General features: G+C 36.3%; 1 protein-coding gene across 2 annotated transcripts in view; it reads right to left on the minus strand.

Moving 5' to 3' along the window:
• Positions 1–2,942: 2,942 nt before the first annotated feature.
• ERAP2 (endoplasmic reticulum aminopeptidase 2) overlaps positions 2,943–16,528 on the minus strand; it is a 38,106-nt gene continuing 24,520 nt past the window's right edge. For both annotated transcript variants that reach the window (XM_046668630.1, XM_046668629.1), the window contains exons 12-19: positions 14,981–15,060; positions 13,792–13,975; positions 9,851–10,007; positions 9,183–9,367; positions 6,633–6,794; positions 5,984–6,124; positions 4,101–4,182; positions 2,943–3,365 (exon numbers count right to left, since the gene is read on the minus strand). In XM_046668630.1, coding sequence (XP_046524586.1) covers positions 3,222–3,365; positions 4,101–4,182; positions 5,984–6,124; positions 6,633–6,794; positions 9,183–9,367; positions 9,851–10,007; positions 13,792–13,975; positions 14,981–15,060 — 1,135 coding nt within the window. In that variant the 3' untranslated portion in view covers positions 2,943–3,221. The remainder of the gene's footprint in view (positions 3,366–4,100; positions 4,183–5,983; positions 6,125–6,632; positions 6,795–9,182; positions 9,368–9,850; positions 10,008–13,791; positions 13,976–14,980; positions 15,061–16,528) is intronic.

Consider the following 16,528-nt stretch of genomic DNA (forward strand, 5'->3'; position numbering starts at 1 on the left):
AGTGGCATAGCTGTGCAGACATCTGAGGAAACCGTACTTTTCCATGGAAAGTATTACTAGATACCAGACATGAAAATTTGGTACTGACAAATACAGCACATATACGGGTATGAAGAAAGTGAATTAACACTCTCTTTCAGGAAAATAATCTGATGCTGGCTACTAAAATATTAGATTATGTAAAATACACACGCTTCAACCCAGCAAATCTTCTTTCATAATCCTTTCCACCTTTTCTTCCTTATGATTTGGAGACATGACTTTGCTGAGATTAATTTTCAGGAAGCAGACAATATAATGAATGATTGATTTAAAATCTGTAAATGTAAAAGTTGTAAACCATTATGTGTTGAAATGGAAAAAGAGTGACACATGGTTAAACGAAGGAAAGAAGGTTAATAATGAATATAAGTACAAGAGTGTTGCAGAATAAAAATGTGGCCATTTCAAACAAATTTGTATTTAGTAGACATTGATGTTCGAGTGGAAAACTAGTTCCATGACTGTTTGGAGGTCCCCCTTGTAGTTTGGGATGGAATAAACCCCTCCTCTCCTCAAAAGAACAAAAACAAAAATTAAAAAACCCCAGGAACTTCCCTCAGAAAATCAGAATCTCTCATGGTAGTTCTTGGCCAGGCATACTTCTCTGGAACCTCAAATAGACCCAATGACACAGCAAGATATGAAATGCAGAAGTACGTACATGAGGTAGGACAAGAAATTCCTATCATGGTGGTAAACTGGGCTCCTGAGGGCTAAAGCACCCGTTCTGCCCTACACAAAGCCTAAAAAGGGAACAAGCCATGGTTCTGGGCTCCCTTGATCTGGAAGATTTCTCATTCTGAGTGGGCTGCAAAGACCGCAAAATTCTCCCTGGGCCTCTGTGGGGAATCAGGGAGGCATAGAGAAGTTGTGTCTGTTCGCTCCATCATCTATTCATAATCTTATATACAACTTTTTCACAACTTGTTTGTTCATTTAAGGTAAAAGAAAGGAAAAATAACGTTAGCCAAGTCTTGGTGTTGGGGGTCTGGCATCCACCATAAAAGTTTTGAAATAACACACCAATAAGTACAATACATTTCTTTTGTAAAAACTCTTTATTCATTAAGACATTATTAGCACAGTAATTCATTAAGACATTATTAGCACAGTAATTATCATGTTAATTCACATGAAATTATAAAATTGCTACTTTCTGGACTCAGGTTTTAAGAATCTGGGAAATTACAAATGTATTTAAATAAGGAACTAAAAGGAAAAGAATTAAATCTTGGAAATTTGTGGTATATAAGTTACTACACAAAAGAAAGAACTTTACTTATTTATGGAAATGTTGATGGCATAGTTCTACTGAAACTTATAGACATTTTATTGCTTAATTTATATATTATCTTGGCGGAAAAAAATAGTATTCTTTACTCTTTCAGTTTCCTTATAATAAAGTACATAATTCTAGAGGGATATCACATAGGTGTTATACAGACCTTGGTAGGACCATGACCAGGTCAAATCTAGAGTCAAATATGATTCAAAGACTCCAAGAAATGATTTGAAAGTAAACTTGACAAAATGTGTATTGGGTCATGCCCATGGTCCATCCTAAATGTATCCTGTTTCTGACAGTGGCACCAAAGAAAGGTCTATAAACCTTCCTGATATCACTGCAAAATGGATTGGGTAACTAGATGTCCCCAGCTTCCCTTAATAACCCAGATAAGTCAGTTGCCTGTGTATTGATTCAAATCTTTCCAGAACTTTATACTTTCATAGTGATTCGTATGTGGGATCACAAATTTATTAAACTTACTACCTGTATTTAGAATGGTGGTGTCTTTATTTATTCCAAAGACCTTATTCAAACAATTAAGAGAAGCATCTAGAAAAGCATTTCAGAGATCAAGAGTTTTCCTTAAAATATGAAAAAGTGCTAAACCTGGGGTTACAAAATATGATAATGCATTTAAATATTTACATTAAACCATGATTTAACCTAAAATATACACAATATGATCTAATTCTGCATCTTTCAAAAGATTTACTAAAAATGCAATAGTGCAGGGGCCGGCCCAGTGGCGCAACGGTTAAGTTTGCACGTTCTGCTTCGGCAGCCCAGGGTTCGCCGGTTCAGATCCCAGGTGGGGACCTTCGCACCACTCATCAAACCATGCTGTGGCAGGCGTCCCACGTATAAAGTAGAGGAAGATGGGCACGGATGTTAGCTCAGGGCCAGTCTTCCTCAGCAAAAAGAGAAGGATTGGTGGCAGATGTTAGCTCAGGGCTAATCTTCCTCAAAAAAAAAAAAAAAAGGCAATAGGGTATGGATTAAAGTAGTGTGATATTTCCTTTCTCTCCTGTATCTCTGTGACTGCAGACTTTACTCAGTTGGAGATGACCACAAACAGGTATCCTTGACACTCTTCATGAATGTGAGGGTCAGGCCAAGAGGCCCTCCTAGCTTCCTTGATAAACTGACATCTAATTTCTAATAATATGACATTTGGTCACAAAGTCTTTGTTTTCCTAATCCTATGCTTCATAATTTGTATCCGACTTTCCACAAATGGTAAAAATTAAACTATTCAGGCTGAGTTGGAGGGGGAGAGCGAGGAGATGGAAAGATGCAAAGGAAAGATAGATTTTTTTTATGGAATGGCTATTTTTCCTCAGAGGTAAAACTGGTTGGGCAAACTCCAGGATCCTAAGCAAGGTTAAAAAAGCATCAAAGAAGCAAGATAGTGGCATAATGCAAGGCAATGCAGATAGTCTGCTGCAGCTAAACTGTTACAGCTATATCTATATCTCTCTCTCCACATGTCTCTATTGTTTAGGAAGTTTACTTTTTTTTCCTTTTTCTCCCCAAAGCCCTCTGGTACATAGTTGTGTATTTTTAGTTGTGGGTCCTTCTAGTTGTGGCATGTGGGATGCTGCCTCAGCATGGCTTGATGAACGGTGCCATGTCGGCGCCCAGGATCCGAACAAGCAAAACCCTGGGCCTCCGAAGCAGAGTACGCAAACTCAACCACTGGGCCACCGGGCCGGCCCCAGAAGTTTACTTTTAAATAGGCTACTGAACTGGGTTTCCCCCACCCCCGACATCAGACATCTGTTAGCTAGAGAGAGAGCTGAGAGAAGGCAGCTGGGCAGGCTGAACTCTGACTTGAGCTTTGCCGACTTCACGCACACATCGCCACATCTGATGTGCTCTTTCTATAGACCATTTAAATACTAGCCAGTAGCCAAGTCCTCAGGGTGGGAAGATTCTTCTCCAGCCACTTAATATTTTTGGATATGGTTTCCAGAACAATTTGAAAAACATCCAGATGTGATCCTTGGGCCTTAAGAAATTCAAAGAAAAGGTTCACCTGAAAAATAAGCAAGAAAAGAATTACTGACATGGTTCATAGAACACTTTCTCTTCAAAAGGGTTTCAAAACAGCTTGCAAATTATACAAACACAGGTGCAAGCATTTCTCTGCCACCCTCTAAAAGGTTATTTTCTTCTTCTTTTATTTTTTTTGCGTAATTATTATTTCACTTTATCTTCAAACAATGGAGAAGTAAGACAGGAATGATAAATCGTCATCTTACAGGTGAGCACACTGCGAGTAAAGAAGTTAAGTGACTTAGTCAAGTCAGAGAGTAAGTAGTGAGCTGGGATTCAAGTTCTAGAATTCTGAATTTACTTAAAGGATAAATAAATTTGAGATTTATTGTGGAAAGAAGTTGTAAAACACTAGAATGCCTTAAAAAAACAAGACAACAAGAATTACCAACATTACTAGTTTTGTTAAAAAAACCTTTAAGTACTCTTCCAAACTTCAGTGTAACCACTCTTGCGCGATGATGCTATATGAATGAAATAATACAAAAGGACTCATCTCTCAAGGATGATTTACATTTTGAATGCTACAAAAAATGTATTTTAAGAGTCAGGTTCTAGTCCTGTCCATTCCGTTTACTTGCTATGTGACATTGGACAAACAATTTCTTTTCTTTTAATAAAATGAGAACTTCAAACCAGATTGCACCTGAGTTTACATTCAATCCTGCAATTTGAACATTTATTTTTAAATTGTTACCAACATAAAGTCACAAACCTCTTGCAACTCATCCTTGGAAGAAAAGTGAGCTGTTGTGCCAGAGATGATTATTCTCATGGGAAATGAGCCCAAGCCAAATCTGAAAATAAAAAGGAACCCCACAGGTTTAGGTAATAGAAATTCTGCGCTTACATTCATTACATCATATACCATTTTTAAAATATATAATCTTAATAACTATATGATAAGCTTGTGCATTATAATAGATATTATTAATTACCAAAAGAATAACTCTTATATTCATCCAGTACAATCCCAAAGCTATAAAATTTATCAAATTTGACCATTAAATAAAAAGGTAGATAAAGCTTTCTTAGAAAATATGTCTAGCTTATTCAGCAATGTTTATGTTTAAATTTATGTTTATGCTTAAAGCAGCATTCTCTACATTTTTTTATTATATACTCCATCAGTAAAGATTTTTTGAGCAAGAACTTCCCAATATACGTATTTCTATTTATGAATTATAAGCATGTATTATGTTACAGGTAAAAAAGAAAATTTAATAGCCTAAATTAGGGAATAATATACGTGGTATTACTTTTCTCTTGCACACTAATGTATTGTCTTGCACACTTTCCCATCCCATTTTGGACACCACTGTGTTAAAGCATTGTATTTATTGGGGGCAATATTACTTAGTTGAACTCTCTTTCATAGCCAGAGACTGCATCTTTCACCCCAGCGTTTTATAGAGAGAATTTGTACCATAAGTCAAAGGGATTCATGCTGAAAAAACACAGCACAGATACATCTCAGAAGATGGGTCCGCGTCTAAGCTCTGCGCTCGGTCAGGCATGAGGACAGTTTCCAGTTACAAAGGAAAACTACAGCATTGCAGAAAAAGTCTAATCATTTCAGGAGGGAACTCATGCAAACAACAAAACCAATGGTTCCAGTTAGGGTCTTTAGGGAAACTTTTTTTTTTAAAGCTGTTTCTAACTATTCCGTCTCATGTAAATGTCAACTCCTTGGAGGTCCAGGAGAGGGGTGGAAATGTGCTTTTTGTTTACACAAAAGCTGTGTGTGGGGACTCTGAATGCTTTATGGCTAAGAAATGAGAGGGAAGAGGACCTGGGGATGACTGACCTCAGATATGCTGCATAGAGCTAAGGTGAACAGAGCAATTGCACAGCTCTCGGATTTGGGATATTTTCCGTATAGTCATAAGGGACGTTTTGGATTTGGATGAGGAATGGCTGGGCACCTTAGCAGGGGTTTGTTGTGAGACAAAGCAATGCCATCCTGTACGTTATTGGGTTTTTTTCCTGGGATATTTTAGGCCCAGAAGCATACTGGAGTTAGCTCTAGTCCCCCGCAAAGCGGAAATTCAGAAAAGATTCAGAACCAATCCAGTTTTGGAGGGGGGCTCCCAAAACACTTCTGATCGGGTTTCTTTCAGCTACCCCAAGGTCTCCACGGTGCCACCTTCATAGGGGAATTGGGGGTGGGGATTAGCTCTCATCAAAATTCCTGAAGTTTTTCCCCCAGAACAAAACTACATTAACATAGCAAGCCAAATATGTCTGATGCACTATATGTGGCTTCATTGGATTCTTCTGGGCTGGGGAGAGAACCAGGAGGGGAGAGGGTGATGGGGCTGATGACCTGATTTAACTTAAATCCTACTTGCTCCCGGCAATTCTTCTTTGCCTGGGCTGAATAAAAGAAATGTTTCCCATTCCTTTTTTCTCATTCCTCTCCTTTACACCTGGACAGGGTAATCTGGGCTAGTGAGTTTCAAAACCGATTCTTCCTTGAGCCATTTGAGTAAAAATGGTATCATTTATATGCTTTGGAGAACACTTGATTACACTTGGCTTTAGGCAACTGAGACATCTGGGTGAAAGAACACACATTAGATGTAAGTGAATACCAACTTTTTTAGGAGTTCGGTCCAGTTTTCTCTTACAAAATTCCAGGCTAATTGCTGCCCCTCTGGATTTCTGGCAATTGCATGAAGAAGAGCTGCCAAGTCCTGTGTCTTGATAACCTTTCCCTCCATTCCTAGTTCAATCAGTCTGAAGAAATAAACACCAGTTGATGATTCATTGTATGTATTTTGTAATGGAAATTAACTCATGCTACCAATATATTAAAAGAATAGGAGAGAAAGCAGCATGATAAAAGTATAATTTACCAAAAACAGTAATTTTGTACCGGCTAACATTTTTAACATTCTGGTTAAACTTTTACTTTTTTCTAGCAGTAATTTTATTCCCAAATTAATTAAAGAACTTTGATTAGCATCTTATATACAAGAATGTATTTTTGTAATAATTTTCCTCCAAGGTTCTGAAAGTAAAACATAGACATCTATCTAGTCTCAATCACATGATTAATTACTAGGGAATGTCTGTTTTCATTACTTGCATTTTGTCAATAGATTTTTCTTAGAAATAATGTCACAGCAATACAGATCCTGATTCAATTATTTTATGCCTTTGCGATTGGTGGCTGAAATTTTTGTGAAGTCACTGAATTTGTGTCAGTTTACTTTTAACAATTTAGTTAAATTCATGCACTTACTTCATTAACTTTTCCTCATGTTTGCTGGTTGACAATGCATACAGAATTTTGTTTTTTTCAGCACCTGACACTGACAGTTCATATTGCTTTAAAAGGTAATTCCATCCTGCTGTTGTCTGAGCACCCACCGAATAAACGATCTTTAAAACATCTGTTGGGATACTGTAATATTAAGCACAAAAGTGAAGATGAAAGTTCTATGAAAAAAACTTTTTTTCTTATTACAATTTTAAATTGCTATAAGAGAATTACCCCTGAGTTATTTCCACTATCTAGCATATTCAACCTTTTTCTTTGACAAACTTTTATAAAAATGTTTTATGTAATTTTTACTTTGCAAATTATTTGTGCGTTTTTTCTACTGATATTAGCAAGAAGAATAATCAGAAAATTTAACCTACTCAGAGAGGAAAATAGAAAGTTGATAGAATCAATAAATAAAAGAGAGGATTTTTGAACTATAAAGACACTAGTTTATACAGAATTCTATCATTAAATAATTTGTATTGGTGCTATATGATTTCTTTTTTAAAAAAGATGGCTACCTCCTGCTTTAATGTCACATTAAGAGTATTTTTCAACTGGCCTCTCTGAGGGTCATCTGACTTTCCAAGTGTAGAGAATTGTAATTAGAGTTTAGTCATTTTACAATTCTGCAAAACTGGTAAGATGCAATAATATTTTCTGTCCAACTAAAGAAGACACCACCGTTTTTGTTTTCTATTGCCCTATAAGATATTAACTAGTTTTCATTCTAACTTGGTCTATGATTTTTAATCCCAAATATCATTAGATCAATGATAAAAGATATTCATTTTGATGACTTGGAAAAACCAAAGCACAGAGAAGTGAATTTGGGGCAGAAATCATGCAGTGACCTTATGGCAGGGATTGCACTAGTCTCTGCACATCTTATTTAACTGTCAAAGCTGCTCAGTGAGATAGTTATTATCCTAATTTTTAAAAAGTGGAAATAAAGCTCGGAAGGGTTATGTAACTTGTACCAAGGTGACAAGGCATTTCGGAGCTGGGATTCAAACCTATGATTCTAATGCTTGTGCTGTTTTACTGCACAAAGTTATGAAGATTGGTTAACAAGTACATTGTAAGTTCCTTGAAGGTAGGAAACATAGTTGTTTGTTCATCACTTTATCCTGACCACCTACAGCAGTGCCCGGCGCATAGGCGACATGCAAAGAATTATATTTTGAATTCATGAATGAATGAAGTAATCAATTAATCCATGTAATGAAATGCTTGATTATGATTAATACTAGTGGTCCTGAAGTTTAGGAAAAAACCCTACAATATTTAATTATGTATTCTTGATTACAAGCATAAGCGAGCTTTACCCAGAATATTTTCATAGGCATGGCACCCTATTCAACATGTTGAACTATCTTATCTATTGTACACAGGTTACTGCGGGTAAGATCATCCCTCTTGTAACTAGCATCAAGACAGAACGCTATTCCATTGTGTGATAGGGAAGCAGGATGTTTACATTCTAGCCTCACTCATACAACCCATTCAAACCTGAACAAAAAGCTGAGAAAAATAGAGCTAAAAGATATTTTTTTCTAAAACTGATTCAGGCTTAAATCCCAAAGAGCAGAAAGGTCCAAAAAGAAGAAAACTAGAATTACCTTTTTTAAAAGCAAGAATTCAAAAAAAGATTTCAGAAAGCTCACTGAGATTTAGTTGTGTGGAGAGAAATTATGATAGCATAATTTGGCACAGGAAAAATTGACACTATATTATATTACATTACAAAAATTACATTACTTCGTACTAAAGTTGTGAATTTTTTCTTCTATTTTAAAAAATGAATTTTCCTTAATTCACATAGAGATTTGATTTCTCGACACATCCAACTCTAGAGTCAGAGTTTTAACAGTAACAATATAAAATCACATGTTAGAAATCAAGGCTTACATTAAAAGGACCGTGGGGTCTGTTAGTACCTATGGTTGCAGCTGCTAAGCTGAATTTCTACATAATCCATTTAATCACTAGGCATCTTCCTGATTATAATAGGCACTAGAATCAATTTAACCACCGTATACATCCTTTAGGTGGTCCAAATCATCAGTTTCACATCAAAGGTGAAACACGGGGCCTAGGCTTGGTCTGTGGTATTGATTAATAAGGAAGAAAACACATTGGGAAAAAAAAGCACCCTCCTTTTTTTTGACACAAGTTTCACCAAATGATCACTGGTGTTTTCATTGTATGTACATTTCCCATTGCTTTTTATCTTTAAAGGCATCACTTTTGGAGATTGGGTGCCCTCCTGCTTCCACCTCCTGGCTATCTTTCTGTTGCCATGCCAATGTTTCTTAGCTGTCCCCTACAGGGACCTAAACCTCACTTCCCACAAAATCTATTGAGCACTTACTATGAGGAGGCATGAAACAAGGGCATCTAATTCCCAGCATGATTTTTTTTCTCTATTCTTACTAAAAGGTTTTAGATCTAATGTCTCGCATGATCAAAGACTTTTACATCAAAGTGAAAGGAACAAAGAATAGGACAGAAGTCAAGGTTTACTTTAATTTTCCACCAGATTCCATCCACTGAGAGAAGAGTTGAGTTGCCTTCCTGATGCAAGGAGCGTGGTTCAGGTAACAGGCCAGCTTCAAGAGAACTGAGCGAAGCATCCTGTCCCAGACAGAGCCCTCGTCGCTCCAGCTTTGTGTGTCAATCACTGGCTTAAAATATCGGAGAAAGTAATGCTGCAGAAAGCACAGGATGGTTTACAGAGAGGCTAAATTTAGTTCTTAACAGTTCTCATTCACCCATCTAAAGGGCTCAACTCTAAGGTGTCTGCATGAACCTTTCCCAAAACACAGAACTACTTATCTTTATATTTCTTTTCTCTTTTTCTGGCCTCCACCTACCATGCTTAAGAAACAGAGTTAGATACTCCAGTAAAAATATGATTTAATTTCCTATCCGAGAGGGGAATATCAATTGATGTAACATAAAATCATCTTAAGAGGGATGTTTTACTCATGATCCTGGTACTTAGCTCTTAGAATGGTGATGACAAGGAACGAGGGGCATCCAACCACTAGATGCTGTGCTGTTGACTGTATGATCAGCCAGTTTCCTCAACTTCTAGAAGATTTAACCCCAAGAGTTCACACAAAACCCAAGTCTCACTGATTCTCCAGACACTGTATTTACTTAACGAATTTTCCGAAAGTGATTCAAACCTTGAGGTTTTCAGTGACATCTGAAATATTCCTTCTGTCCATCATGTGGTAAAATGTTTCTAAATATTCCAGGCCTTTGAGAAGTGCAGGAATGTTTGTCTCATGTTGAAGATAGCGAGTCAAGTCAAGGGCTTTGTCTAGGGTCAACCTTCCTGCGCTGCGGTATAAAACAAATGTCAGTGGTTTGCGCATATCTTTCCATTCTTAATATTAAAACAAATACAATACAGAACACAACAAAAGGAGTAGTTCATTATAGCCAGACCATTTGATTTAAGTCCTAGCTCTGCCACTGGCTAGCTGCGTGATCTTGGGCAAATTACCTAATCTCTCTGGGCCTCAGTTGCCTCCCCTATACAGTGGGGAAAATAATAGTATCTTCTTCTGTTGTTGAAAGGATTAAATGAGTTAATATATGTAAAACACTTAGAATAGTGGCTAGCACACAGTAAGAGCTTTGTAAATAAAATATTAGCTAATATTAGTATTTAATACCAAATAAGATCAATGTTTTTATATATTGTCATTCTCTATTGTTTAACTTGCGGCTTTGAATTGTTCCTCCAAGTGAATTTGGAACTGTGAGGACAGGTGCCACGTCTTTTTTTGATGTCCCTTCCAGAGCCTAACAGAGAAGCAGCAATTATCGTCAGTGGGACAAAACAAGTATTTCTATCTTTTTTTTAGATCCTAAAGTTATATGCCTTCTCTATATTTTCTTTTAATAAGAAAAACATACCCAACAAAACTATTATTCCGAAGACCAAAATGTTATGGTCTCTTCTGCAGAGGAAATAAACCATTATATTGTCACCTTCGTAAAGTAGTTCTGGCACGTGTTTCTGAGAGGATCTGTGTCCCCCTAGAGTCTATGAGCCATTTTTGCCAGCATCTGACTTCCAGATTAAGCACAATAGTCTGATATGGAAACAGATTCCAGAACAAGGGATATCTTTGGTGAATTTTTCATTAACAAAATGCCTTACCTCCTTCGGGTTTTTCAAATTTTAAATTCCTATGTAAAACCAGGGAACTGAAACTGGAAAGAAGTGAAATCTATAAAACCAACTTCTGTTGTGACTTTACTCTTTTCAATCACAATGACATGCTACTTTAAAACAGACTTATGGAAAATTTTCCAAAACTTCCATCTGAAGACAGAGGGCTAGACCATATGCTCTATGATTCTATGATCTGCTGTATTTTTTAAAACACAAATCCACAAAATGTCACTCTTCCTTCCCACATGTGTTGGTATCATAATATTCAGTACAGTTGATAGCTTGAAGGAGCAGCAACAGGAAGAAACTAGATATTATGTTCTAGGGTCACAATTTCAAAAAGAATGTTTAACACATAAACATTACTTTATCTTAACCCTGTTTTTCTTTTTGGCCCAGCCTAATTTATTTCTTACTACAACAAATGCTACTATTAGAAACCTTTACTTTTATATTTCCCTACTTTAAAAGAATTTAATCTTAATATTCATTTAAAAGGGACTCTTTTTATTTTTGTATGGTTATTAATTGTTTAACAAAAATCCAGCTCCTCACCACTTGCTCTCTGTTTCAATCAGTGCACAAAATGTTCTCTGAATGTTTGTTTACCTTAAAGCCCAAACGCATATATAAGCATACATGTCAGCCCAACAGGAAAAAATCTGTATCTGCTTATTTATATGCAGTTTCAGCTAAATGGTACCTTTGTGAAATAAAACTATATTCCTACAGAACCAATTTGGAGCTTCTTTTGAAGGTATAGGACTAAAAGAAACTAGTAGTTTTTCTGTAAGGAAATTAAAGCTGTCATTTTAATTCCACTCAACTCAGATGAGATCTAAGGTTTAAATTATATTTATTAAGTATGAAAATCCAATCAAAGATCCATTTCTGGGTCAAATTTTTTCTCCAAACTAAATGTGATCACTGATTACTTCCTTTAACTCTTAAATAGATATTGCATAAAGCAGGGAAGGAAGAGATATACATTACCAAGGGAGAGTAGCAAGGAAAAATATTTAGACCCATTATGAGTGTTTTAAATTATTTCTTTATGCAATTACTTTTATTATAAAGGTAATATAAACAAGTTACAAAACATTTGGACGATAGAGAAGAGAGGAAAAAAGACATAATTTCAGTACCCTACACATTCACTAATAGCACTTTGGAATATTTTCTTGGGTCCCCCCCCCCCAACAGTTAGCTCATTTTTTCCTATGTAGTTGCAAGCATAACAACACACAAACCTACGTTCTGCTTTTTTCCAACTTTAATTATTTGAAATGCATTTTTATATGTCACATCATGTTCCTACTCAACACATGATCTTTTAAACAATTTATACTACATAATACTAATAATGTGAACAGCTGACTATTGAGCATGTTCTATGCTTAGCACTTTATCTGCTTATCTTACGTAATCCTCAAAACAACCCCGTATGATAGACATTATTTAAAACTGGAGTTTTAAAGACTAGAAAACTTAGGCTTGAAAAGGTTAAGTAACTTGCCCAAGGTCAAATAATGTGAAGAAGTAGTATTTGAATTCACCTGTTTTAACCCAATATTTGTACTCTTAATGAACTTCATTAAACGTTCCACCCAGTGAAGAAAAGATTATTGTTTTTCCACTGATGCGTCAATAACTGCAGGGTTTCTTTTACTAAATTTAGACTACTCATAAATTTATAGGCTAAAAACAGCAAAAAAGACTTTACAACTGCTTGAAAGATTGGCTTTCATTTGCTGAGTTGTCAATATTCTTCATTCTTCATAGTCTTAAATTTTTAATCTATTTTCTCTGCAATCTGCCCAGAATTTGTTCTTTGAGCAGACAAATCCCCTTCGACTAACAATAGCCTAATTCTCAGCTAGTCTGTCATACATCCACTCAGATGTGGGATGGTGTTTTTCCTAGTCCTCCAATGCGCTATGCTACCATGATGCTCCTGAGACCTATGGGTCTGAGGATTAAACTCTCAATCCTCTGCCATTCCTAACTAGGGAATTCTGTCGTACAAAGAATCTTTCCCTGAGAGATATCCTGCTGGTTATTTTCTCTCAACCTGACCTAAAAAAGCATCTGAAAGGAAATAATATGTCACACTGAATAAAGTGAGTACGTTACAGTAATTCTCAGAATAGGAAAAGCTTACAATGCATAATAGTCCACCTGATCCTCAATTTTTTTCCATTGGCACTCCTGTGACCTGATTTATTGTACATATTGTTCTGTGCATGATAAATGTGAAAGGAAAGAAAACATTTGTCTTTCCAGGAAAGTCTAAAAAAGAATAAACATAAGCAGCTAATTCTTCATTTCCCTACCAATTTCATATTGATTTCTCTAACGTGAGCAAAGTAATGAATGGATTATGCCCTAGGCTAACAATTCATTTAAAATTGTAAAGGTTAAGATTATATTTGTTCTTTTTGTTCAGCAGATTACATAGGTATTTGGTGAAACAGCAAGCTGCTAGCATAAACAAATTTTAAATCTGGGGTCAAAAGCTTAAATGCTGAAAGGCTCCACTCTAAGTGAGTGAAGCGGGCCGCTCACGTGTACTGTTTGGGACTCTGGTACATGGGAGAGTGCAGGCCTGGCCTAAAGAAAGATCTGCCCACTGTAGTCTCCTCTATGGCTACCTTGTGGCAATGAAGGCCCACGGTTGCCAAATCTCATTTTTAAAGAGACTCCAGAAGTCAGGATTTTTATATAAATTCTCCCCATTTTAAAATGTTGGATTAAATTTTTGAACACTGTATGGGTCAACATACCTTATCAGTGGGTAGGTTTTGGCCTAGTGGCCAGTGCTTGACCTCCATTCAGATCTATATCCTATGAATGGTCAACACTGAACATTTGATTTTGAAACAAGAAAGTCTGGTTATGGATCAGTTATTTCCTGTGAAATCAGATGAAATTTTGCATTACCTTACTAGCTGAAATGCATCATGAATCAGACCTATTCTGTCCTTAGGTCTGAGAAGTGTGTGGTTCTGATTCAGCTGTGTAATGAGTTGGTCCCATCCATGTCCCTCATAGTGAACGATGTAGTAGCCATTTGAGTCCACATTGAATTTCACCCAACTGGTCTTTTCAGGTAAATCCAGAGTATCTAAGAGGAGGAAATTGGCATGGGCATTTCATTATCAACATACATATCAGGAACGTCTCCAAAATTCTTAGTTTCCATACTATTATTAATAAATCCATGGGAAGACAAAATTTTGGAAGAATCATGATGATAGTCATTTTCAGTCCACTGGATGGTTTCTTTTGGGAAGGATGTCTCATTAAATTAATAAATAAATAAATTCACATGAAAAGAACTGCTAAATTTGTTTTCAAAAACAGTCTATGCAGGTCTAAGAGGCATGCAGAGGCCTACTGAGCCAGATGATGAGCATGACTGGTATTTGGCTTGGTTTACTGGTAGCTGTGTCTCAAGGTTTAGTTACTGGTCATTGAAATATGCATATGTAAATAGGTGATCCATTTGTCTAGTCCTTATTTTGGGTGAAATAAGGACTCCAGGTTGAATATACATTATGATGGAAATACCCTCAAATTTCAGTGAAGTGTTTAAAGGAGAAATTAAAATTATATTATGTATTTTTTAATATAACAGACATTATATAGTGGTAAAATAACATTATCATATTCTCTCAATAACTCTGGTAGGCCATTCAAAATAAGATGGGAAAGCTCAGAAAGAGTTAAGAAATTTTCTTAAATACACACATTTAATAGACGACATAGTGAGGATTTGAATCCAGGGCCAATCGATTCCAAAGTGTATGCTTTTTCCACTATACATTTTTGCCTTGTGGCTTAAGAGCTGGATTAATAGGTATTAAAAGACACAATAGGATGCCATCCTTTCTCGATATAAATAAAACCTATCTCTAAATGCTAAAAGCACACGAGCACTTCCCACTGAATGAAAAATTCAGCCTTTCTAGCTACAAGATACTTTTGGTAACTAATAGATGGATAAATGAGAACTTTCCCAAATATAAATCTTCTATTATTAGCTTCACTTACAGTACCTTTCCTCCAAATAGCTCAGAAGATGTTTAATTTCAGAACTAAAACATCATTTGGCTAATTAGTTCCTTACCTGTCTTTGATTTTAGGATGTGTCTGTGAATTGCATTAGAGGAACTCGTGGAGTAGGTCAGTGGGATATGCCAAAGGTACCTATGTGAGAAAATAAAGACCGTTACAGATGAAATAAATGGCCGTTTCAATTTTCACATTTTCAGACTCAGATAGGCTATAAAAGGCACCTAATCACCCATCCTTCACACTGTCAGTGGTCTTAGAAGTTTTATAGGCTAAGACTCACAGATCCTTGGGTACGCAAAAATCCTTCCATGATGATTATGAAGGTGCAGCAATATATACCCAGTTGAACTCTGTCACAACTACCTATGCCATTTGCTATCCAAATCTCATACCATGACATGTTCTGATGCTTGCTTTCTTCTAAGAGAAAAAAATGCAATCATCCTTTCATATTTCCAAAAACTCTGACAGCCTGATGTTAATTCAAATAACTGAACCAAAGCTGTAGGAAAAGCCTTAAGAGATAAAGATCTTATTTGGTATGATTTTCCACTTATCCTTTTGTTCAACAAAGCTAACCATATCCAACCCCCAACTGCTAAGTGACTGCGAGTAAGTGGTCAGCAATGCTACAGTCTAGGGCCTGCAGGTTGGCCAAGTTCAGGAAACAGAAAAGCAGAGTGGATTGGAAGAAAAGGCTTCAGTTACTTTTCAAAGGACTTACTGTGGGAAATAACAGAAATTGGCTATTTTTCCTGGCTAACTTTCTAGCAGCTTCTAGAATTCATTTCCTCTATCACATCAAGCCATGTTAGCTATAGTAATCCTGCATAGGTCAAATCATATGCTTGAAAATACCAACAGGTGTAAAACAGAAAGAAGAGTAACTGAGGATGTACCCGTTAGTCCTCAGAAAAATACAAAACAATGAAAGAAACAACATACACAGACTCCATCTAGTAAAGGGTCAGAAGGGATAATCTACCTGCTAACCCACAAAATACAGATAATTAACAAAGCAACTGAAATATTTACATAAAAGTAAAAGTAGACACATAGTGCCAAGACTTAATGGACTGAGACTCCTGGATGGACTTTGGCTCTAGAAAGAAAGGGATTCTTCCAGATAAACATATCTGGCAGAAGACAGAGGGAAAGTAGCATTTCATGAGTTTGGATAGGCATGAAGCAGAGGGCAGTGATTTTACAATAGTAATCTAAATACTGCCTCAGATAGAGGAAAAATACAGATCATCATAGCAGATATTTATTATTCTGGGCCATCCAGACCATTGAGCTCTCTTGTGACATTTTGATAAGTTACAAAATTATGAGTCCTACTTTCTCAATGATGAATCGAATGTTAAATTTTCCAGGCTGTGTTGTCAAGCTACAAATCATCGAAACTCTCTGAGGTTCAGACTTTAGAAGGACATACAGAAAAATGGAAGGATGTATACGTAGAGATGTGGTGTATGAGCTGCTGTTGGATTGGAGATAGGCAACTGATGAAACAAAAAGGGGAAAACAGTATATTCTAGGTGTTAAAGACCTTGAATGTGTTTCTAATTGTTAGAAAAGTTCCAGAATTGTTATTAGA

Source organism: Equus quagga, chromosome 7 (assembly GCF_021613505.1).
Source record: "Equus quagga isolate Etosha38 chromosome 7, UCLA_HA_Equagga_1.0, whole genome shotgun sequence".
Lineage (NCBI taxonomy): Eukaryota > Metazoa > Chordata > Mammalia > Perissodactyla > Equidae > Equus > Equus quagga.